The sequence below is a fragment of the Oncorhynchus keta genome, chromosome 23 (genome assembly GCF_023373465.1).
Source record: "Oncorhynchus keta strain PuntledgeMale-10-30-2019 chromosome 23, Oket_V2, whole genome shotgun sequence".
NCBI classification, from domain to species: domain Eukaryota; kingdom Metazoa; phylum Chordata; class Actinopteri; order Salmoniformes; family Salmonidae; genus Oncorhynchus; species Oncorhynchus keta.
The window spans coordinates 37,150,826-37,174,484 of NC_068443.1; the positions used below are offsets into that span (position 1 = coordinate 37,150,826).

Here is a 23,659-nt window from a genome sequence, read left to right on the forward strand (position 1 = left end):
TGTCTTCTAGAGATGAACATACTTTGGTGCGAAAAGTGCAAATCAATCCCAGAGCAACAGCAAAGACCTTGTGAAGATGCTGGAGGAAACGGGTACAAAAGTATCTACATCCACAGTAAAACGAGTCCAATATCGACATAACCTGAAAGGCCGCTCAGCAAGGAAGAAGCCACTGCACCAAAACCGCCATAAAAAAAGCCAGACTACAGTTTGCATCTGCACATGGGGACAAAGATCGTACATTTTGGAGACATCTCCTCTGGTCTGATGAAATAAAAATATAACTGTTTTGCCATAATGGAGGAAAAAGGGGGACGCTTGCAAGCCGAAGAACACCATGCCAACCGTGAATCACGGGGGTTGCAGCATCATGTTGGGTGGGTGCTTTGCTGCAGGAGGGACTGGTGCACTTCACAAAATAGATGGCATAAAGGAAGGACCAGGAAATCTGGTCACAATCCAGACACAGTGGATGGAAAATGGACATGTTTTAATACCATGTGTAGACACATTTCTGGAGATGTGGGCACAATTAAAGAATGTAGACAAGATCAGGACAAAGGACCCATGTTAGCACCAGGTATAAACAAGACTTCTTATTCATAGTCAGACATTAGTGTGACCTTGGTTTACCTGTAGTGCCAAGAATGTGAACCAGTCTGTCAATTATAATTCAACACCAATAGAGAGAGAATTCAAGAGACCAAAAGCTAAGTGTAATGAATTTTATGCACATTCATACATATGTATACCATATGTACATGGTATTAAAACATGTCCATTTTCCATCCACTGTGTCTGGATTGTGACCAGATTTCCTGGTCCTTCCTTTATGTAAATGATTTCATAGCTATTCTTTCAAAATAATATTTACTTACTGTAAGACACATATTGATTTAACCAGTCAATGGTGCTACCTGTCAATAATATTAGAGGGCGGAATAATTATGATTCAAATGGTTTCTCTGTCCATATCTGTCTACACTTGTAAGATATCCAGACACAATGCATGTCTGACTAGCCTCATCGCCTAATTTATTCCAATAGAAACATATTTCAATGTTAAGCATTTTTTAAATTATGGATCCATCTTAGAATATATTACTTTTTTTACAGTCTGCAAAGATGTTCAACTATGGCACGGGCTGGAGGAAGACGTGCGACACGTTGTTTGTCATTTTTGCTGCTGTTTTCCTGGTGACACGCCTGGTGGTGTTTCCCAGCAAGTAAGACCAACTCAGTGGTGTCTCTTAGTTCTAAATGTTTTTTCATGACATTATAATACCATTAACGTTGTGTGCAATTGTGAATTTATTCGTAATTGATAGTGAATGCTTTTCATTGGTTACTTAATTGTATCAAATCGACTTTATTGGCCATCTAATCCACAACAATGTTTGTTGGAGAAACAATTTAATAAACAAAATGTCTTAGAATATAATGGTTTACAACTGGGATATATTGACTCTAATCATTGCATTACTTGCTTCCTCTTCCCCTCCCTGCCCTGATTTCTAGAATAATCCACACAACTCTTGTGTTGTCCATGGAAGTCTTTGAACCCTTTGCTGGCTACTACTTTTTCAACCTTCTTCTGATGGTGCTACAAGCACTTCATGTCTTCTGGGCCGTGTTAATCTTACGGATGGCCAACAAGTTTCTATTCTTGGGCAAAGTGAGTATATGAGGTCACAAAATGTCCAGGAAACAAGTAGCCTATCACATGTTTCATGAGTGTTCATGGTGTGTATCTTTTTGTGTCTTCAGCTGGATAAGGATGAACGCAGCGATGAAGAGAGTGAGCTGGATGAAGAGGACGACGACAAGGGAGAGGGGGAGGAGAAAGACGAAGAGGGGGAGTGTTGTTGGGAGAGAAGTAAAGATGCCCTGAACTCCAAACTGAAAATGCTGAACAAAAGCTTTGTCTTAAACAACCTGACCAATCACAGAGCTGCTATTGTGAGCAAGATGCGCAAAGCGAGGTAGAATTATGAACCTAGACAGAGTGATTGTTTTCTGTCAACAATTAAGTTACATTATAGACCAGTTCGAATGGAGTACTTTTTCTCCATCTGGCCACTATTCCTCTCCGCATAGTCTACTTGATAGCAATTGGTCTGCCTATTTCAGTCTTTTCAAGACTGGAAAACTCTGTATGAAAGTGTATGAAAGAGATTGCTTTCATATTTGACTACAGATTATTTGTTGAATTCATGCTTCAGTATACTGAATGTTTGTCACAAAACGGTTTGATATCTCTAGGAATTGTTTTGAGTGCAGTTTTTGTAAATGTAATTGTTTTGTAATTCAACATGTAGTTTTTCAACTATATAATTGTATTTCATGGTCAAGATTTATAATAGTGGGCTTATCGTGATGCTCCAGAGCTTTTGTATAATTTCAGCCAGTAATTTAGAAAGTAGTGCTTGAGAGTCCCCTAAAGTGGTGCACAATAGTGTACTACGTCATCTTGCAATATGTTATGAATTTGTAAGTGATACATCTCTTCTCTTAACATGTATGGACCCAGAATCCAGCATCTGACCAATTACACAAGACTTTAGTTCTGGGTTAACCAAGGTTAGAGTAGGCTACACTGTTGTAAATGATAGGGCTATATAACATCTGTAATGCAATTGCAGAAAAACGGATTTGACTAGTTTTGCATGGATCAACAAAATGCACTTTAAATATTATAGTATAGAGTGCTAGCCTCGCTGGCCTAGATTACACATGTCCTAAAATGTATCTCCGGGTGTGACTGGTGTTCTTTTCGTTTGACCAATGTATGACGTTTTTACCAAGACATTGGTAAAAAGTATGATTTTGGAACAATACATGATTTAATTCACTGAAGTCCTGCTATGCTAACACTTTGAGTTTCCAATATTTAATGATCTTTTGCATTGGATTTACTCAATTTACCTTTGGGCAGAGGGGTGCATGTCATTGTGTCATAGCAAATGCCGCCTAATAGCATCCTTTAAATGGTGAATAAACCATCATTTTGGAATGTATAGGCCTAACTTCAGTGACTTTGGTAATTTAGTTGAAACTTTTAATCATGTGAAATGTAATGTATCATTTGTTGCATGACACAGAACTAGGGATAAGTGTGTGTTGTTGGTGTGGTCCCACAGACGAGGCCTACCTGTTTTTAAAACCTCTACAGGATCGGTGGTTCCCCCGTGGGACGGTTGAGCTAATGTAGGCTTATGTGATTAGCATGAGGTTGTAAGTAAACAAGAACATTTCCCAGGACATAGACATATCTGATATTGGCAGAAAGCTTAAATGATTGTTAACGTAATTACACTGTCCAATTTACAGTAGATATTACAGTGAAATAATATCCTGCTATTGTTTGAGGAGAGTGCACAGTTATGAACTTGAAAATGTGAACAGAAATGCAATGGTTCATTTGATCAGTCTAAAACTTTACACATACACTGCTGCCATCTAGTGGCCAAAATCTAAATTGCACCTGGGCTGGCATAATACATTATGGCCTTTCCCTCGCATTTCAAAGATAATGTATTATCTTTTACCAGATCTAATGTGTTATATTTTCAAATGGTATCAAGAATATGCATATCCTTGCTTCAGGTCCTGAGCTACAGGCAACTGTTTTTGGTGAACTCAGTCGGGGTCTCAACTCACTGTTGAGAGTTAGAATACTATAACAGAATACTCAAGGTGCAATTTCGAAATTTGGTTTCGCATCATGCATCAGCAGTGACGATTTTTTTGTGGCCTCCACCCCCATCAAGGTAGCCAATCTCTGGTTTAGAGGGAGAACGTCTTCGAACTGCTTGCCTTTGTCTAGCTTACCAAACGTGAGTATATTTGGATGAACTGGTAGTATGTACGACTGAAGAAGCACAACTTTACTTTTGACTGAAAGAAGCTAAACTTGCAGCACTATGTGAGCTGCATCGGCTTTCTCAGCTCAAGGCCAAGCGTCCACCTGCCCCGCCAGGTGACTGTGATGAGTGAGCTCTGGCTCTGTTGTTGGTGAGGTTCAATTTTATAGAAACCACAAAGGGTAGACATTGCATCACCTATGACATCTGCTTGCTGGATTGCTTTCCAAAGACAACATATATAGAAAAAGACAAAGCCCGGGAGGCATTTGTACACTGATTATGGCAATTATCTTCCAGCATGACATGATTTGCAACGCTGTGATCAGCCATCCCAATTTGCAATCCTTTCATGTCTGGTGGTCAAGGCGCCAATAATCCTCCAGACCAGTAGATGGCGATAACTGTGCATGATACGCTAGAAGGAAGAACACGTTGAAGTTCCTGATGCTCTGTTCTCCTGAAGCCAGCAGTGGTGTTTGACGGTGAGTTGTTTAACCAGCTAGCTAAAGCGTCAATATAGCCCCCGTTATGAATATATGTTGAGGATCGGCTATCAGCAGTTATGTGTCTAGATATCTGAAACTGACTGGTTGATAGCTCCACTGTGTGTGAGAACAGGTGGTTGGCTAGTGGGCTAACATTAGCTGATCGCTAGCTTGTTAACACCCGTGGCCCAGTGTGCCATTTCCAAATGAGTTAAGCCAACAAGCCATATTACGAATATATAAAGCATGATAATCATGTTATCTAGGAATAGTTATCAGACGAGTGACTGGTGAAGTAAACTACTGTAACGTTATTCAGACACGTAGTTAACTAAACAGCCCGGACCAAGCTGACAATCATTGTCAGTTTTTCATTAGCTTGCTGACGTTAACTAGTAACGTTAACGCTAGATGTATGAAACTAGTTGCCTGCTTATTTCCCAGACAGACGCATGATAAAGCTAAGTAGATATTCTCATTAGATCATGCATTTTTTTTTAGTCCAGGACTAGGATTAATATTTTTCTAGGAAACTGTTCTTGCTATGTTTGCGAAACAAGCAACTCCTGTCAATTTAATAAATGCAACCCCGCCTTGTTTCTACTACAGCCATCAAATATGCAGATCTTTGTGAAAACCTTGACGGGTAAAACCATCACCCTTGAGGTGGAACCCAGTGATACTATCGAGAATGTGAAGGCCAAGATTCAAGACAAAGAAGGTAAATCAATCTCAGCAAACGTTGCTTGGCCCAGGTCGAGGATCAGTTTACCCCAGGGCTGTCAAACCTGTTCCTGGAGAGCCAACCCTAATCTAGCGCACCCTTCTCTAATAATTAACTGCTTGATAAAACTGAATCAATTTAGTTACAACTGGGGTTGGAGGGAAAACCTGCAGGAGGAGAGGAACAGGGTTGGAGAGCCCAGGCTTGCACTCTCTAAATCCTTCTTTCCTTCTAAAATCCACATTAGATCTTTGTAGATGGGCAACTACTTAATTTGGGGTACGTGTGGATGGTTTCTTCCAAACATACTTATGTTTGCTGCTTACCGTTTCAGGTATTCCTCCTGACCAACAGCGACTCATCTTCGCTGGCAAACAGTTGGAGGATGGCCGCACGTTGTCAGACTACAACATTCAGAAAGGTACTACTTGACAAATCCAATTATCAATAATGCTGGACAATTGCTCAGTCTTCAGTGTTTACCCTAATCATGGCATTGAGGCTTATATCATCTCTTCATAGTCCATGGGAACATGTGGACCTTCTGACTAATGGTATGCATGCTGTAATATTCACAGATCACATATTAGCAGGTTTATTGTCTCCTACATTATTGAAATGTTTATATAAATACAATGTCAGTTCAAATGTCCAACTTTTAGAAACACATTTTGTGATACTCCATGGAAAACAGTGGCAAGTGTTATGGAGTGGACCATCCTTTATTTCAAATACAATGAAATAAAGAATACTGTGTAATTTTGTTCACGTGTCACTACTTTGCTTCCCAGAGTCCACTCTTCATCTCGTCCTGCGTCTGAGAGGAGGTATCATCGAGCCTTCCCTGAGACAGCTGGCGCAGAAATACAACTGTGACAAAATGATCTGCCGCAAGTATGTCTGCTTCCATTTAACTGAAGACCAAATAAAAATGTCCACCAAGTCGCAGCCATCTACTGATCCATGTCTGTGTGGAGCTTGGGGTCTTATCATTGATGTTGGTGCTCTCTGCATTTCAGATGCTATGCACGTCTTCACCCCCGTGCAGTCAACTGCCGCAAAAAAAAGTGTGGGCACACCAGCAACCTGCGCCCCAAGAAGAAGCTGAAGTAAACTAGCATTCTCTTTTGTCAATGTTTTCAATAATAATAAAATTGAATTGGAAAGGGGGACTGTCATTCATGCTGCCATAAACCTTGACTTACTATACAGAACAAGGCAAATTTTCTGATTATTCCATGTCCTTTATTTTTTTTTTTACAATTTCTTTGAACAAGGCTCATTAAAAATGCAACATTTTGCTCCACTTGTGTGCCTTGATCTAAATATATGTGCAATTAAACTTGCAATTTCATCAGGCATTCTTTAACAGTAAATACAAATACAGCCACTCACATAAGGCATATAGTATTGTCTCTAAGCTAAACATTAAGCCCCACCTACTGCTATTACTGGTAGATGCTGGAGGGAAATAACCACCATCAGATGAATTGATTCAAGTGTCAATGATACATTTCTATCAATTAAATCTCATTACTGGACAATCTGGCTAGAGACAACCGCTCAAATCTTAATTTATACATTGATTTATTGCAAGAGCAAGCACTTACATGTAATTCTTATCGCCTAAATCATCTACCTAATTAACAGGACTAATCTAAGCTTTAGTTTAACATTCTATGAACACAGGAGAAGCTGAGTCAAGCTTTCGAAAGCTCTTACTTTGAGAACTCAACTCTCTTTGGTGTCTTTAGTTCTTAGATGGATGGAGCATTCACAGGAATTCAAGATACCCTCATGCTTCATACCTCTTGTATCGCACTACGACCAGCATGCCATGGTACCAACACATTTCTATATCTACAACTCAAACCCGGAGACGGCTGACGTGTCAAACAGTACAGTGAATCCTTGTTTCTTTACAGATCGCTCATTCTTTGACGCATGCGTTTTAGTTTATTGGATACATGAATCGTTAACATGTCACAGGTCAACTCCACTGCGACGGCATAACCTTCGGCCTCTTGACACTTTCACTAACTTTGCTCAGATGTATAAAAAAAAAAGTGAATAATTTGTCAATTAGGCAAATTTATTTTCCTCTTCAATACCAATTATCTTGAGTTGTATTCTAATTGGATGAGGTGATAGCTGTCAACCACATTTATATTTTAAAAAATCTATTTTCTGCATTGTGTACTGTTTCTTTCCAAATACAGTTTGGTTGCACTGAAAGATCTCTCAAAACCATTTTTATCTCATCTCACTGGAGAATTAACAGATCATCCACGTTGCTCATTATAGCATTACATTCCCAATTTTGTATAAAATCAGTTGATTTCAAAAGTATGAAAACTATATCTACAAGCACCTAATGATCTCCTTATTGTTCTCATTCATGACAATATTCCTAATCTCAAATGAACAGTCTAGCATTTAGATTATTGCCTTGAATGTTAAGACAGCAACAAGAATTACAGCACAACATCGGACATAGCAGACACACTGCCTAGGTAACACCACAACCTATGCTTAACAAGCTGTACAGTGATGCTGCTGCTGCTGTAAGGACCCAGAGCAGCCATCTTCCCACAGCAGAAGTGGTGTTGTGCTTTACAGCAAGAGAGGACCAGCTCGTTCTCTTTTCCAAATTACCCTCTTTGCATTTGGCCATCCCTAAGAGACCCATCCTCTTCTCTTTCACACTATTTGTCAATGAGCTTGACCAGGCTCTGCCGAAGGTCGTTCAGGTCAAAGATCTTGACGTCCAGGATCTCGATGGCCCTCTGCACTTCACTCTCCGTGCGGTCCCGCTCCTCCAGGGAGGCGGACAGGTTCTGCTCCACGTTCTGCACCCGCCGCTCCAGCTCCAGGTTACGCATCTCCATCTCCTGAGAAACCACAGAGCATCCTACTTGCTTGTTGTTCAAATCAAATTGTATTGGTCACATATTTAGCAGATGTTATTGCGGGTGTAGTGAAATGCTTGTGTTCCAAGCTCCAACTGCAGTAATATCTAACAATTCACAACCATAAACAAATCTAAAAGTAAAAGAATATAATTAAAAAATATGTCCACTACCGTCCAAAAGTTTGGGGTCACTTAGAAATGTCCTTGTTTTTGAAAGAAAAGCTCATTTTTGTCCATTAAAATAACATAACATTTATCAGAAATACAGTGTAGACATTGTTAATGTTGTAATTGACTATTGAAGAAAGTTCTTTGTTTCTGGACATTTTGAACCTGTAATTGAACCCCTAAATGCTGATGCTCCAGATACTCAACTAGTCTAAAGGCCAGTTTTCAGCTGTGCTAACATAATTGCAAAAGGGTTTTCTAATGATCAATTAGCCTTTTAAAATGATAAACTTGGATTAGCTAACACAACGTACCATTGGAACACAGGAGTGATGGTTGCTGATAATGGGCCTCTGTAAGCCTATGTAGATATTCCATAAAGAATCTGCCGTTTCCAGCTACAATAGTAATTTACAACATTAACAATGTCTACACTGTATTTCTAATCAATTCAATGTTATTTTAATGGACAAAAAATGTGATTTTCTTTAAAAAAACAAGGATATTTCTAAATGACCTCTAACTTTTGAACGGTTGTGTAAATATTAGGACCAGCGATGTCAGAGTGGCATTTGAGTGAAATACAGTAGAATAGAATACAGTATATACATGAAATGAGTAAAGCAGTATGTACACATTATTAAAGTGACTAGTGTTCCATTATTAAACCAGTGATTCCATGTCTATGTACATAGGGCGGCAGCCTCTAAGGTGCAGGGTTGAGTAACTGGGTGGTAGTCGGCTAGTAATGGCTATTTAACAGTCTGATGGCCTTGCGATAGAAGCTGTTTTTCAGTCTCTTGTTCTTGCTCATGCAAGGTTTTACCAAATGTGCCTTCTTCAGTGTGCAAGTCTACCTGTAATCGGTGTATGGCCTCTTCTCTCTCCTGCTCCATCTCATGGTATTCTTCTTTCTTGTTCTGCAGAATGTGGATTTCCTGGAAAACAAGCATAATCATTCAGAAGTTAGCCCAAGGACCTTTGCCGTCAGCACCACAAAACAAAGGAAGGTTACAGGTTCACATGGGCCACAACTGATTTGATCTCAATTGCCAGCTTTGTGATAAGACTATGTTCTCCATCTATAAAATGGTATAAAATCCCATTTAAAACATTTAAACTCAGCTACTTTCGGCCTTGGTCTGATCTACAAACATCTCCCCCTACCCTCATCCATAAGCATGAGTAGAACAGCCTTACACTTGTTGCCGGAGGGCATATAAATGTACCTACAATACCTCCCTTTTCCCCTGTGTATATCTTGCCCCCCTGACCTCATCTTTAGCCTTGAGCAGGGCCTCCAGTTCCTCCAGAGAACGAGTCAACTCATCTTTGAGCGTGTCACTAGGGCCGTGTCCGCCATGTGCCTCCAGATCAGCCACCTGCCAAAAGACGAGAGGTTTCAGTCACGACCAGGGGAAATGATCATAGACTTTACTTTAATTTTACCTTTATTTAACTAGGCAAATCAGTTAAGAACAAATTCTTATTTTCAATGACGGCCTAGGAACAGTGGGTTTAACTGCCTGTTCAGGGGCAGAACGACAGATTTGTAACCTTCCGGTTACTAGTATCCCTGGTCTTTACAGCTTGCCCCTGCCATTTTACAGTGTATTCCCAGTTGTGGTCATTCAAATCCTTCAGAATCTTTTCTCTTTAATAGGGTCTTTCCACCTCAAAAAGCACAAGAAATAGGATTTCGACACCCACCATCTCAGATAGTTCTGAAACGGTTTCTGTTGTTGGAAACAACATTAGCATTACTGCAACATTATTTGGTTGAAATATAAGCTAATTGTATTGCACGCATATTGGACAGTTTAATGTATAGGATTCATATAACATTCAATAAATATAGTATCTAACATCCGATTTGGAGCTAACTTTTTTCTAACAATGAGTCAGACATGTGGAATCCAAAGGAATGGTCAAAAGCTACTCACGGACCTCCCACACTTCACGCCAATCCCACCCCAACAACACGTATAAACGTGTTCAAGGACTTTAGTATCAGTTCTCTGTGTCTGACAAGTAGTATGGAGCAGTATTGTTTCTTCATCCTATGTAATGTATTCTCAGTGAATTAGGTGATGTCGTCCCCACCCCCCCGTTTAGAGAAATTAGTCATTGAAGTTGTTCGGTTTGTCCCGTCCTACATCCTGATATTTACAGGTTATTGAGAACAATCCATGCGTTTGGCTTTGTATTACCACACTGCAGGTAAAGGAAAATACAAAACTCTTTCCCCCATCTGTGGATAAAAATGTCCTTGGTTATACAGGAAAAGTGAAGAACCCTGCCATCTTTCAACCTGGATAATTCCCGCAGGATACCCCCCAACCCCCTTATCCCTCTTCAACCCAATTAAGTAACAGCAGTGCCCCCTACAAATACTGTTCATAGACATGCAAAAAAGCAGCATCTCTTGCTAACCAAACAATGAGCCATACACACGAAACATATACAACAGTACAAAGCCCCAAATGCAAAAACTGGCACGCAACAAAGCTCTAGTACAGAGTAGTTAAAATAAATATCTCTCATTGGATGATAAAGTCAAAGGCATAATGCCTCCTGCGAGGATCAGATATTGTGGTCTCAATAATACACACAGCATACAACATCCCCCTGATCCCCCTTTACCATGGCCAAGGCTGCTTTTATTGCGCCAGCCAAGGACCGAGACACCACCATGATCAGGTAACGGGGAATTGAAACCTCACTGCAGTTTTAACTCAGCCTGTAAAATAGGAGCTAAACTAAAAAAGAGACCTCGAAAAGGTCTCTGCCTTGAGAGAGGCTGGATTATTTTTAACTGTGTATGGTGGAGGGGGGGCAGATAGCTGCCAGCTCCCTCTGGTGATTTTTCATTTTTCTCCTAACTAGGGCATTGAAAGTAGGATATCGCTGTCCTACAAACCCCTCTCTCTTCCACCCCCAGGAGACGTGAACCATTTTCAGCCACCTGGTCGCCCAATTCAGATAAATAAAAGCGAGAGATCTTGGTCCACTAGACCTGGATGGCTTTCCTTTTTCGAGGACGATTAATATAAAGACGGGAGGATCGTAGTCATCTGGGACTGTTGATGTATATCCACAGTGCAGTGAAACACTGCATGAAGTGGTAAAATAATTGTGGAGATCAATGTTCTCTGGCTAGACATTATAAGCTTGTACCACTCAAACCATTGAAGTGGTCAAATCCAAAGGTTGATGAATCCAAAGGATTTCACCAACAGGCTTGGAGCCAGCAAATCCCCTAGTGACTCAGTACTTAGCAGCCAGCGACCCTGAACAGATATTGATGACATAGAACTGGAAAAAATGTACAAAGCTTTTACATTTACTGGACCCAGCTAGCAATGATGCATTGGAGAATGTCTCATCATCCACTTGCCTAGTCGTCACAGAATATTCACTAAGAACAGTATTATATACTTTCTCAAATACATCTCAGGGGTGAGAGGTAAAATGGGAATCCATGTGTACTCTCTAAGCCACAGATGGTTGAGATTCTCTGCATTCAGACTAATAATGCCTTAGAGCAGGAGTTTACAAACTGGGGAGGTCCACAGAATTAAAAAAAAATAAAACAATTCTGTCCTTTTATTTTTCGATAAATTAAATATTGGTTTTATTATAGCCTACCTGTAAATCTGGTAATATTATTTATATTTCTGTTTCTCCTATCCACCGCCACTGACAATCATATTTTTTTTCTATGCAGTGATGTCATTTAGGATCAGGTTTTGCCTGCTGCTCAATTGATGGATGCTGTGCTGGTCTGTTGTTGTTGTAAAAACCATGTGGGGTTCTTATGAGGACAACATCGAATGTTGGCTTGAACTTTTCATACATAGCGTTACAGTACAATAGGAATCTCATTTTTGGTCACTTGCTTGTTTTAAAAACACGATACAATGACCCAACATCTCAAATGGCGAAGGTGAGATTACTGCTACCGCCACATAGACTTTATTAATGGGGCGGCAGGTAGCCTCGTGGTTAGAGCGTTGGACTAGTAAACCTGAAAGGTTACAAGATCGAATCCCAAAGCCGGAAAATCTGCCGTTCTGCCCCTGAACAAGGCAGTTAATCTACTGTTCCTAGGCCGTCATTGAAAATAATAACTTGTTCTTAACTGACTTTCCTAGTTAAATAAAAAAAAAATAGACTTTATTAATGAGCTTGCAACATCAACCAGTATTCAAATCACCATTCATACATCCAATCTATGTCCACATTATTCTGACAGATTTTAGAACGTAATAATAATTTGAATGCATAATGTCATTAGAAAAGTATAGAAAATGCATTATTCTTAAAATGGTAATGCATACTTTTTGGGAGTTTTTTTGTTGTTGTATTATGCCTATAACAATATATATAATTGAGGTCTTTGAATATTACAATGAAGTGCTTGAAAAAGTCCTTGAACTTGACATACCAATGTCTGTATGAAGCCTGTATTATTTACTACTCATTAAAGGAATATTATAGCCTATAGGTCTACACATGAAAATATGTGGAAATATATATATTACAAAAGAAAAACCTTAGTAGGGAGATCTACTATTTTGTGGGTCCTTGATAAGAAAAGTTTGAGTTGGTTAATTGAATTGGGCAGGACTGAGTTTGGGAAACCCTGCCTGAGAGCTTGTGTCAAACTTCAATGCGGTCTGTTTTGTGGTTCAACCTCAGTCTACATTTGAAATGACTAAAACGAAATCCCTAGGCCTTGGACTAACCCTAACCCTTTCTACTGACAGGGTCCCTGCTCATCTGCGTGAGCGTGCCTTAAGTATGCTGCAAGGGGGTATTAAGGACTGCAGATATGGCCAGGGCAAATAATTGCAATGTCCGTACTGTGAGACGCCTAAGACAGCGCTACAGGACGGACAGCTGATCGTCCTCGCAGTGGCAGACCACATGTAACAACACCTGGACAGGATCGGTACATCCGAACATCACACCTGCGGGACAGGTACAGGATGGAAACAACAACTGCCCGAGTTACACCCGGAACACACCATCCCTCCATCAGTGCTTAGACTGTCCACAATAGGCTGAGAGAGGCTGGACTGAGTGCTTGTAAGGCCTGTTGTAGTAAGGCAGGTCCTCACCAGACATCACCGGCAACAACATCGCCTATGGACACAAACCCACCGTCGCTGGACCAAACAGGACTGGCAAAAGGTGCTCTTCAATAACAAGTCGCGGTTTTGTCTCACCGGGGGTGATGGTCGAATTTGCATTTATCGTCGAAGGAATGAGAGTTACACCGAGGCCTGTACTCTAGAGCGGGATCGATTTGGAGGTGGAGGGTCCGTCATGGTCTGGAGCGGTGTGTCACAGCATCATTGGACTGAGCTTGTTGTCATTGCAGGCAATCTCAACGCTGTGCGTTACAGGAAAGGCATCCTCCTTCCTCATGTGGTACCCTTCCTGCAGGCTCACCATGATATGACCCTCCAGCATGACAATGCCACCAGCCATACTGCTCGTTCTGTGTGTGATTTCCTGCAAGACAGGAATGTCAGTGTTCTGCCATGGCCAGCGAAGAGCCCGGATCTCAATCCCATTGAGCATGTCTAGGACCTGTTGGATCGGAGGGCGAAGGCTAGGGCCATTCCCCCCAGAAATGTCCTGGAACTTGCAGGTGCCTTGGTGGAAGAGTGGGGTAACATCTCACAGCAAGAACTGGCAAATCTGGTGCAGTCCATGAGGAGGTGATGCACTGCAGTACTTAATGCAGCTGGTGGTCACACCAGATACTGACTGTTACTTTTGATTTTGACCCCCCCCCCCCTGTTCGGGGACACGTGATTTAATTTCTGTTAGTCACATGTCTGTGGAACTTGTTCAGTTAATGTCTCAGTTGTTGAATCTTGTTATGTTCATACCAATATTTTCACGTTAAGTTAGCTAAAAAATAAACGCAGTTGACCGTGAGAGGACGTTTCTTTTTATAACACAAATTTCAGTGCAGCCCTCCGGACCTCAGTGAAGACCAAATGTGGCCCACAGGCAAAATTAGTTTGACACCCTCTGCCTTAGAAACATAGGTGGGATAGTGAGAACATGCAAAGAGCATGTTTAACATACTGCAAGTGGTGCCCCGTAATCCAAACCAACCAACACACCTCGATTAAAGCTTCAGGGAAAAGGTCTGCAGCCTCTTAAGGCCAGTGTTGTCAAAAGATGACAACGTGAGCTACCAACAGACGCGTCCTTTCCCTTTTCTCCAAAGACTAAAACGAAAACCCATTGTCTGAAAAATGATGACCCAATCAAAACTTACATGACCTCCCCGGCAGGGAAAGGGCATGTCGGAGACTTTCAAACGTTGTCATTATCAGCGGCGGTGACTCATTACCTGTTCATGTTTGAATAAGGCTTTGCTGCTACACTGGCCCCACCGCCTTCTGTCTTGATTCTGGATGCAGCATTTTACAGCACCGGCGTTGATAATTAGATGTGACCTTCACTATCAAAATGTGACCTCACGGTCACAGCATAGAGATATTTATGGTGTGAGCGAAAAGTGAGGTGAGGTATTAAGCACATGAAAATAACTTCAAATCTTCATCATGGTCATGTATTTAATTGTACTTTACATTCTACAACCGGAAATGTAACATATCGTTACATTCTACCAATGTATTTTTCACAATTTTGTTTTCTTGAACGGTTGCATGCACTTGCGTAATTACATTGAACTTTAACATTTACCCATGATTCCACTGAGATTAGGTCCACTCAGCATTTGTGGGAACGGATATGGGCAAATCCATTTGAATTTAATCACTTCCATACATATTTGCCCATTGTTTCTTTTCAGATTTGCATATGTTGTAGTTTAGACCCTATTTTTACTTATTTTATTGGAGGTTTTTGTGTTTTGCCTGCCATCAGACAGAACATGATCTTGAATACAGGGTGAGTGTCATGTTTTGGCTGACAAATGTTCAAATGGTACCACAAAGATGGTTGGAGGTCCAGACATCAGAATTGTTCAATGTTGACTTGAATGGGAATATCTGGGAATATAGATAGATTACACATAACCATTTAAGTTGACATTCGACGGAGGGTGGCCATTGTGGTAGTCATAAGAAGTTACAATTTCAATCAAATGTACATTTAAATGGTGTACCAGATAAATTGCAGTGGTCTGAAGGGATAGGTCCATTCTATGCATCCTATTGCTATGATTGAAATGCACCCATTGTGTCTCAACCGATGGCGGGCACAACACAAAAAACACAAATAACGTGAAATAGGGTCTAAGCTACAACATATTTCAATATGAAGTTATGAAGTTTATGCGTTTTTAGATAATTGATATTAAAAGGTACAAATAAAATGACATAATATATATATATTTTTTTTATCAAGAAACTATAAAATAGTTTCACCACCATGTTTAGAAGCTTTTAAATTATATCAAACTCAACCGTTTATCTTTTCCAGTGATGATGAACACACGATATAGTGGGTTTTTTCAAAATGGGTAAACTTTGAGCACCTTGATCTCCTTAATGTTTTGGCATTCAGGTCCAAAAAGTCCCTTTCCGACCACTTCTTCCATGGGCAAACGTGTATGGAACGTTTTGTTTGAATCAAAAGGGCTGCTGTCAAAAAGTGATTGAATTTAAATGGATTTACCCATCTGACAATGGCGTCCATAGTTCTAGATCAAAGAAAGCAAAGCGATCTGATGGATCTTTCATCGTGACAACACTCACCTGGTCTCGTAGCCTCTCGGTCTCCTCCTGGTAGGCAACTAGCTGCTTCTTCCACTGCTCCACGTTATTGTTAGCTTCATGTAGCGCCGCCACCAGCTTGGAGTTACTGTCCTGCAGGGTGAAGAGCTCTGCCTCCAGGTTCATCTCACAGATAGACCTGCAAGACATCGTACGAGACCTCAGGCAAACACCATCTGACCTCTCAGGAATGGAACAGATTTGAGGGGACATTCACTACACGGTGGAGAAGGGCTTAATGATAACGCTCGGTTACCAAGATTGTCCGTACTTTACCAACTCTTGGGTAAAATTTGTGAAATTGGTCCATTAAATATGTTCCTGCTCCATGATCCTGTGCCCTTAGATGCCATGTAATTTTACCATTAGAAAGCGAGAGATTATCCAATCGTTAGAACTCACCATAGCAACCATAAAAGTTGCATTGTGTAGTGATAATGTACAACAGTGTAATGGGCAACAGGGACAAAAGCAGAGTGAGTAGAATGGGCCACTGAATAGCAGGGTAATATGCAACCTTCTCTCTCTTTGTGTGAGTCAGCACATTAGCTTTGCTACACTCCCCCTTGCTCTTGTCTGGACCATGTGTCCCATAAGCAGCTCTATTCAATGGGGAAAGCGTAATCAAAACAGGCCATCAGAACTAAAGCAACGACTGGAAAATCCTCTTTACCAAAGCTCAGTTTTCGTGTGTGAACCTTTGAGATCCAGACCAATTATCTTACCTTCTAAAATGGAACAGTCGGGTTTGAGACCAAGAACATTTCCACAAAACATTCGGTGTACTTTCAGACAATGAAAACGAACCCTGGCTTGAGTGAAACGTTGAGGACAAGAGTGTGTATAAGTGGGTTACCCTTCAGAAAGCATCTTTTTAATGCGCTCCTTCTCAGAAGACAGTGTGATATCTGCGCTTTGGCTCCGGAACATCTTGTCCTCAGGACCGTTCACACACATCACCGGCGGCGACTGGAGCTCATCGCTGAGGTCCTAACACACAACACAACACAAACAACACACTTTAAACCAATACCAAAGTCCTGAGGGGTACAGTGTCTGCTGGTTCTCTTTCAGTCGGTCAACTCAGTACCACACATCTATGGGGAGTTTGCACATGCTTGCACCCTTTACTGAAAAACATTGGAATCACGCCTGACAAGGCCAATAAACACCGTGCCTCACAGGAAGCTCCGCGTTCCACAGGTGATAAACCCAAGGCATGGATTAATTCCTTCAATTCTTCCTCTCTTCACCACGAGATGAGCAGAACAAGTTTCACGCACTCATGTTTAAAATAAACATGGGAACGCAAAATCTATCAGGCTTTGCTCCAACTTAACTATTCCACTTAAGGAGGGCATGGCTCATCCTCCTGGATGTTGTGTGCTAAATCTTTGGAACTGGTTTTGTGAGTTTCGTACTGATTCTGTTATTCTTCTGCCTGTTTAGCCTGGCTTACTACGATGACTAACGCAACCAAAGCAGCGAAGGCTATACTGGCGTTTTGTTGTCTGGTATGTCTCGACGCGGTGCATGCTCCGACTGCCCCCACTCGGGTCAGCTTGTGTGCGAGAAGAAGGGACGGTGTCAGTAACAGTGGCTTGCCCACGGCTGACACTGTTCCCCTAGTTCATGGTTGCATGCAGGTTACCTTGGCAAACATATGGAATTCTTATGGCTTCCTCTCACCTCAGCTGGGTCTGAGTTACCGGACCAGGGGATGAATTGGGGCTTTGGTATCAAATGTCTTGTCTGCCTGGGCTGAGGCATGTGGAAGCTTCCCCAACTAAACCAGGTTGCTGTGTGCTCTGTTACCAGCTAAGGGAGGCGACTTGAAGTAACAGGGCGGCCGGGACGGTGGGCACTCCCTGCCGCCTGTCTGCCACAGTCAGACACCGTTTCCCTCTCGATCTAGACTTGGTTGTTCTAAATGGACAATGCTGCGATCAGAGAGATTCCCGACACCGAAGGAAGATACCACACATTTTTCTTTGGTTAGCTCTGTGCTGGCAGTGAGCTTGGCAAGTGCTAGCCCACGGGGATAATGCAAGGTAGCTGGCTATTGGCTTAGCAAGACTGAGAAGAAGTCGCATGGCTGATGTAGGCTTGCATACGGTACTGTGACAACAGTTGGGCCATTGCTGGAGCTCCTGTACCCATATAAGGGCAGGCTTCAGGCGGGGCTATACAGTATCACAGCGCTCTCTGTCCACAAGTGGGCACCCCTCCCCCATTGGTGGCTTATTACTGGGATTCATTGCTGATTCCTCCCTGTCGCTCACCGGTTCCTATGAGGTGCTTAGTGATACAGGTTATGGACTCGGTAGGCGATTGGCAGTCATGCTATTATCCCACATTACTGAGCTGTTTGTCTCCTGCTCAACACGTTTAGTTCCTGGGAATCAGATTCAAATTGGAATCGCCCTGTCTGTTATCACATATGGGGTCCGTTTTTCAGCACTCTATCTCTTTTCAAGCTGGGATTCAAGGTGCAGTGTCACCGGTAGCTATGACTGGTGGGCCTGATAACCTCCACAATCATTTTGTTTTCTGAGTCTATTTTTAATGTGTGCAGCCCCCACGCACATAGCGTGAAGATAGGGGAGGTGGCACGGGCTGGGGTCCCCCCTTTCCCCCCTCCCCAGATGTTCGCTGTGACAACGGCCAATCAGGATTCGTCACTGTTAGGCTAAGCCCCGGAACCCAGAGTGGACTTGTCTTCAGGCAAATGTTGGCACTTAAACACATTGTTTCTACCCAAAGTTCCACGGTGTCAAGAGTGTCGTGTCCTCCACATGGGAGCAGAATTAAAAGAGCCCCTTCCCCCCCAGTCAGATACACAGTTGTCGAGAATGGTGGAAATGAAAAAATAACCATGTTCCCCCTGTACACACTTTATGGGAGACTTGCTGTCTGTGTCGACCAGTGGCTCGCATGTGTAGTGTCACCCTGGAATATGCAAACAGTGACATTGGGGTACAGGCTACAATTAGTTGTGCATCCCACACGTTTTTGTCAGAGTGGTTCCTACGTCCTGCGTGCCCTAAACAAGCACCTCAGAGACCACGAATTCAGAATGCTCAGGAACAGCCGGTTATTACAGTCTATTACAGTCAGTGCACCCAGGCGATTGGTTCACCTCCATCGACCAGAAGGACCCATACTTTCATATGGCCATATCACACGAAGTTCCTTGAGGTTCCATTTCGAGGCTGTAGCGTACGAGTTTCTGGTCCTCCCTTCCGTGCGTTCCCTCTCGCCTCACACTTTCACCAAAGTTGTGGAAGTAGGTTTGGCACCTATGTGGTGTCTGGGGCTGATGGTAGCAGAGTTGAGGTAGCAGGTGCTGTTACACACATCCATGCTGGTTTCCCATGTTCAGTCTCATAATGAATCAAGAGAAGAGCTGTTTATCTCCATCTCGCATTCCATTTCCGGGTCTCGAGTTAGACTCAGTTGAGAATCGTGCATTCTTGTCCACGCAAAGGGAGGCCGGATTCCGATTTTGCTTGGCCCAATTTCAGCTAGGTCACACACAGTGCCTGCGCCTATTGTGGATGACGGCTTCTATGATAGCCGTGGTTCCCCCCCGGGCTGTTGCTGATGCAACCTCTCCGGTGGTAGGTGATAGATACCCGCATGGACGCATTGCGCCACCTAAACCGGTAACTCCGGGTGTCCCCATCATGCCTATGGGCGCTGGCTCAGAGTAGGGACCCACGGCTGTTGTTGCTGGGGACCTCCAGTTATATCCCGCAAGGAAATAAAGACAGACGCATCTCCCCGAGGGCGGGGGGTGCTGTGCGTGGGCAGTTCAATTCTGGGGTTGTGGACAGTGTCGCAAAACTCGGTGCACATCATTTACCTGGAGCTTTTGACAGTGTAGATAGAGTACTCAAGTGCTTTCTCCAGTTGTTGGCAGGCTGGCATATGCTGGTGAGGACTGACAGCGGGACAGTGTTGGCATACATCAACAGACAGGGATGTATGCACCCTCTTATCCTTGGCTTGTTCCCTACTGCTGTGGAGTGCAGCACACGTTCCCTCGCTCCGGGTGATGCATCTCCCCGGGCAGGGCTGACAGATCTTTCTGTATCACGAGAAAACGCACATTGTTGGCTGTTTTTCGCAATAAGGGACCTGAATACTCAATTGGGTATGGATGCTCTTGTGCACCAGTGGCCTCGGGAACCTCCTTTACGCATTTCCCCCGTAGAACTGATTCATCCCACGATAGGGAGGGTGCGGCGTTGATTCTTATGGCTCCCGTTGACCCAAACAACCTTGGTTCGTGGAGATCATTCGCCTTTAGGCGGGGACCCGTGGCAGCTGCTGGAGCGCAGGGACCTGTTGTCCCAGGAGCAGGGACAGGTCTGGCACCCGTGGCTGGAGATTTTGAATCTGTGGGCTTGCCACCTGAAAGATCCAATCTGATGTCAAGGGGTTTACCTCTGAACGTTATGCACCCACAAACTCCCCATAGCTGTGTTGTACCTCCTTTCTCTCATTCATGGAACAGTATTTATCGTCACTGTATGTTTTTGTTTATTTTTCAACTTTCTTTCTAGCTGAGGCTACATATATAATGTCCTGAGTTTACCATCCTTGATTGAAAGTATGATTATTATATCAATGTAGTCTAGGGTTATTTAGCAAAATATTCCCTACCCGTCATGGTTTATACGTCATCCTTTCAGTTACATCGCTCCTATCTTAATTTCCTGTTACACTATAGGTTTGGCATGGGAAGTGAATTACATCTACCCCCTTTTTTCCTCTGAGAGTCCACACTGTGGATCTTCCCAGGCTCTGTAGCCCTCAGTCACAACAGGAGTGTCGGAGAGGCTGAGGTCACCAGAGGATATTACCAGCTAACAACAAACGTTCCCACAGCTTTAGATAACGTTCCCTTAAACGAGAAGTTATTTTTTTTAACAACCGTAAATGGTATGCTATAGAAGGTACCAGACACCTTTTTTGTGATTTCACTTGTTTTTGAGAAACTTACCGCAAACAGAAAATCACTTCCTCATCCTTGTTGTGTAGTATGGGGGCCCTGAAAAAGAACCTGAACAAAGGATCCAAACACACTCAAATACGTCCTTTTAGAAACGGCAAAGCTCTCAGCATATAGTGATGCAGGTCATTCCGAACCCTATCTGCAATTTATATTCCATTTTGTTGCGACTTGAGCGATCCCTCTCTGTCCATTAGACATGTAGCTGCCAAAATAAAGGAAACACTTGAGCAAATGAGGGATACAAAGTATATTGAAAGCATGGGGTGCTTCCACACAAGAAGTTCCAGACGTAAAATCTACGCCAAGGCGCCTTGAACCTGTTCTGTAGACTTGTGGTGGCCCAACCCTATTAAGTCTCTTTATGTTGGGGTTTCCTTTATTTTGGCAGTTACATGCAGCAGCAGGCTAGATGAGAATGGGACAGCTGGATAGGGGAAACGGCTCGAGTCGCAAAAAAAGGAATATAACACTGCAGAAAATGGAATGACACAATTTCATGTGTACAACATCTAAAGACCTGGATCACAACACTGACTGCTTTGACATTTCTAAAATGATGTATTTGGGTGTTTTTGGAGCCTTTGTTCATGTTTTTTCAGGACCCCCATACTACACAATGAGGGTGAGGAAGTGATTTACGGTTTGGGGTAAGTTTCTCAAAAACAAGTGAAATCACAAAAAAAAAGGTGTCTAGAACCTTCTATAATATCCCATTTACATGAAAAATTGAGATTTGGTTGTTAAAAAGAAAACTTCTCCTTTAAGTCTCATTAGGTTCTTACCTAACATTTTCATAGGAATGTTTCTAAGAGACCATTCCCTTAAAGGCCCAGTGCACTCCAAAACGTGATTTTCATGTGTTTTATATACCTGTCCACACTATGAGGTTGAAATAATACTGAAATTGTGAAGATGATCATTCCCATTTAGTGTAACATCAGTTTGAAAAGACTGCCTGAAACTTCAGCCTGTTTTGGTGGGATGGAGTTTTGGCCTGGATAAGAGCGTCTGCTATATGACTTAAATGTAAAATGTAAATGGCCTACCTGGCGAGGTCACCATTATTCAACAATGTAGAAAATAGTACAAATAAAGAAAAACCCTTGAATGAGTAGGTGTGTCCAAACTTTTTACTGGTAATGTGTGGGACTGGGGCCTCAATGTCAGCTGGTATATAATAAGCTATATCTATCATTCACAGGGTTAGATACAGGATCTTCTCTCTCTTTTTATTTGACTAGGCAAGTCAGTTAAGAACAAATTCTTATTTACAATGACGGCCTAAGTGGGTTTAACTGCTGTATATTGTATATAGTGTATATTCACACTATGAAGTTAAAAATAATGTGAAATTGTGAAAAGTATGATACTGCTCTTTTAGTGTAACAGCAGTTTGAAATGTCAGCCTGTGTTGGTGGGATGGAGTTTTGGCCTGCCTTGTGACATCATGGTTCCAAACCGCTCTGCCAATAACAGGTCGTTTTCAGTTTCTCTCCTTAGACACTTCAAGCAAAATTCTTGCTTGAGAAATTTCTCTTTGCTAAGAAGCTTTTTTTTTTAAGTTTTTTTTTTTAAACCATTTTATTTGAAAATAATCACAGTAAAGTACTTAATTGTTACCCAGAAAGTATTTGACAGAGATAAAAACCGCTGCATTGGACCTTTAATGTCAAATAGAAATTAACCAGAATGTGGTTACCATGTTCTCAGAAAATTCCATATTAAATGTGATAGACATGTTTCATGGGACGTTGCAAGAATATTAATGAGCCTTGTTTTCTGAGGGTTAGGAGAATATTCTAAGTCACACCTAAACATACACAAAACATGGTTCCCATGTTCTCTGAATACAAGATACTGTATTAATGTTCCATACACGTTTCATGGAAACATTGTGTCCAATAACGTTTAAAAGATTGGGTGTTCTGTCATGATCCCCTGGAGGTTTTTGTCTCGTTCCAAGCTTGTTCCGGAGACATCCCTGAAGGCGTTTTTAGGACTTTGCCTGATGTTCCCAAATAACCAGTCACCCTTGTTACTGTTGCGAAGACAGACAATTGGTGATTGGTGAGCCACTAATCTATGTATCGTCCTTGATCAATATGATAAAAAAATACATATATTTTGGAGTGTACTTTTAACAGAGCTGAGATTTACTTCATTTACATTACATTACATTTAAGTCATTTAGCAGACGCTCTTATCCAGAGCGACTTACAAATTGGTGCATTCACCTTATGACATCCAGTGGAACAGCCATTTTACAATAGTGCATCTAAATCTTTTAAGGGGGGTGAGAAGGATTACTTTATCCTATCCTAGGTATTCCTTAAAGAGGTGGGGTTTCAGGTGTCTCCGGAAGGTGGTGATTGACTCCGCTGTCCTGGCGTCGTGAGGGAGTGTGTTCCACCATTGGGGAGCCAGAGCAGCGAACAGTTTTGACTGGGCTGAGCGGGAACTGTACTTCCTCAGTGGTAGGGAGGCGAGCAGGCCAGAGGTGGATGAACGCAGTGCCCTTGTTTGGGTGTAGGGCCTGATCAGAGCCTGGAGGTACTGAGGTGCCGTTCCCCTCACAGCTCCGTAGGCAAGCACCATGGTCTTGTAGCGGATGCGAGCTTCAACTGGAAGCCAGTGGAGAGAGTGGAGGAGCGGGGTGACGTGAGAGAACTTGGGAAGGTTGAACACCAGATGGGCTGCGGCGTTCTGGATGAGTTGTAGG

At 42.3% G+C, this 23,659-nt stretch overlaps 3 protein-coding genes across 5 annotated transcripts in view; 2 read left to right on the top strand and 1 right to left on the bottom strand.

Annotated features, from left to right (window-relative positions):
- The window catches only part of LOC118402276 (ceramide synthase 2-like), a 36,577-nt gene extending 33,560 nt beyond the window's left edge, over window positions 1–3,017 (top strand). For all 3 annotated transcript variants that reach the window (XM_052477136.1, XM_052477138.1, XM_035800333.1), the window contains exons 9-11: window positions 1,117–1,226; window positions 1,519–1,675; window positions 1,768–3,017. In XM_052477136.1, the coding sequence (XP_052333096.1) occupies window positions 1,117–1,226; window positions 1,519–1,675; window positions 1,768–1,986 (486 nt within the window). In that variant the 3' untranslated portion in view covers window positions 1,987–3,017. The remainder of the gene's footprint in view (window positions 1–1,116; window positions 1,227–1,518; window positions 1,676–1,767) is intronic.
- Window positions 3,018–4,183: 1,166 nt separating this feature from the next.
- LOC118402278 (ubiquitin-60S ribosomal protein L40-like) lies at window positions 4,184–6,381 on the top strand. Its single transcript, XM_035800337.2, has 5 exons — window positions 4,184–4,348; window positions 4,961–5,072; window positions 5,410–5,496; window positions 5,867–5,969; window positions 6,095–6,381. Exons 2-5 carry the CDS (start codon window positions 4,970–4,972, stop codon window positions 6,186–6,188), a joined length of 387 nt encoding a protein of 128 aa, XP_035656230.1. The 5' UTR covers window positions 4,184–4,348; window positions 4,961–4,969; the 3' UTR covers window positions 6,189–6,381.
- A 108-nt stretch (window positions 6,382–6,489) lies between these two features.
- The window catches only part of LOC118402277 (homer protein homolog 3-like), a 40,450-nt gene continuing 23,280 nt past the window's right edge, over window positions 6,490–23,659 (bottom strand). Inside the window, exons 6-10 of the mRNA XM_035800336.2 lie at window positions 16,777–16,910; window positions 15,903–16,059; window positions 9,429–9,536; window positions 9,012–9,092; window positions 6,490–7,966 (exon numbers count right to left, since the gene is read on the bottom strand). Coding sequence (XP_035656229.1) covers window positions 7,781–7,966; window positions 9,012–9,092; window positions 9,429–9,536; window positions 15,903–16,059; window positions 16,777–16,910 — 666 coding nt within the window. The 3' untranslated portion in view covers window positions 6,490–7,780. The remainder of the gene's footprint in view (window positions 7,967–9,011; window positions 9,093–9,428; window positions 9,537–15,902; window positions 16,060–16,776; window positions 16,911–23,659) is intronic.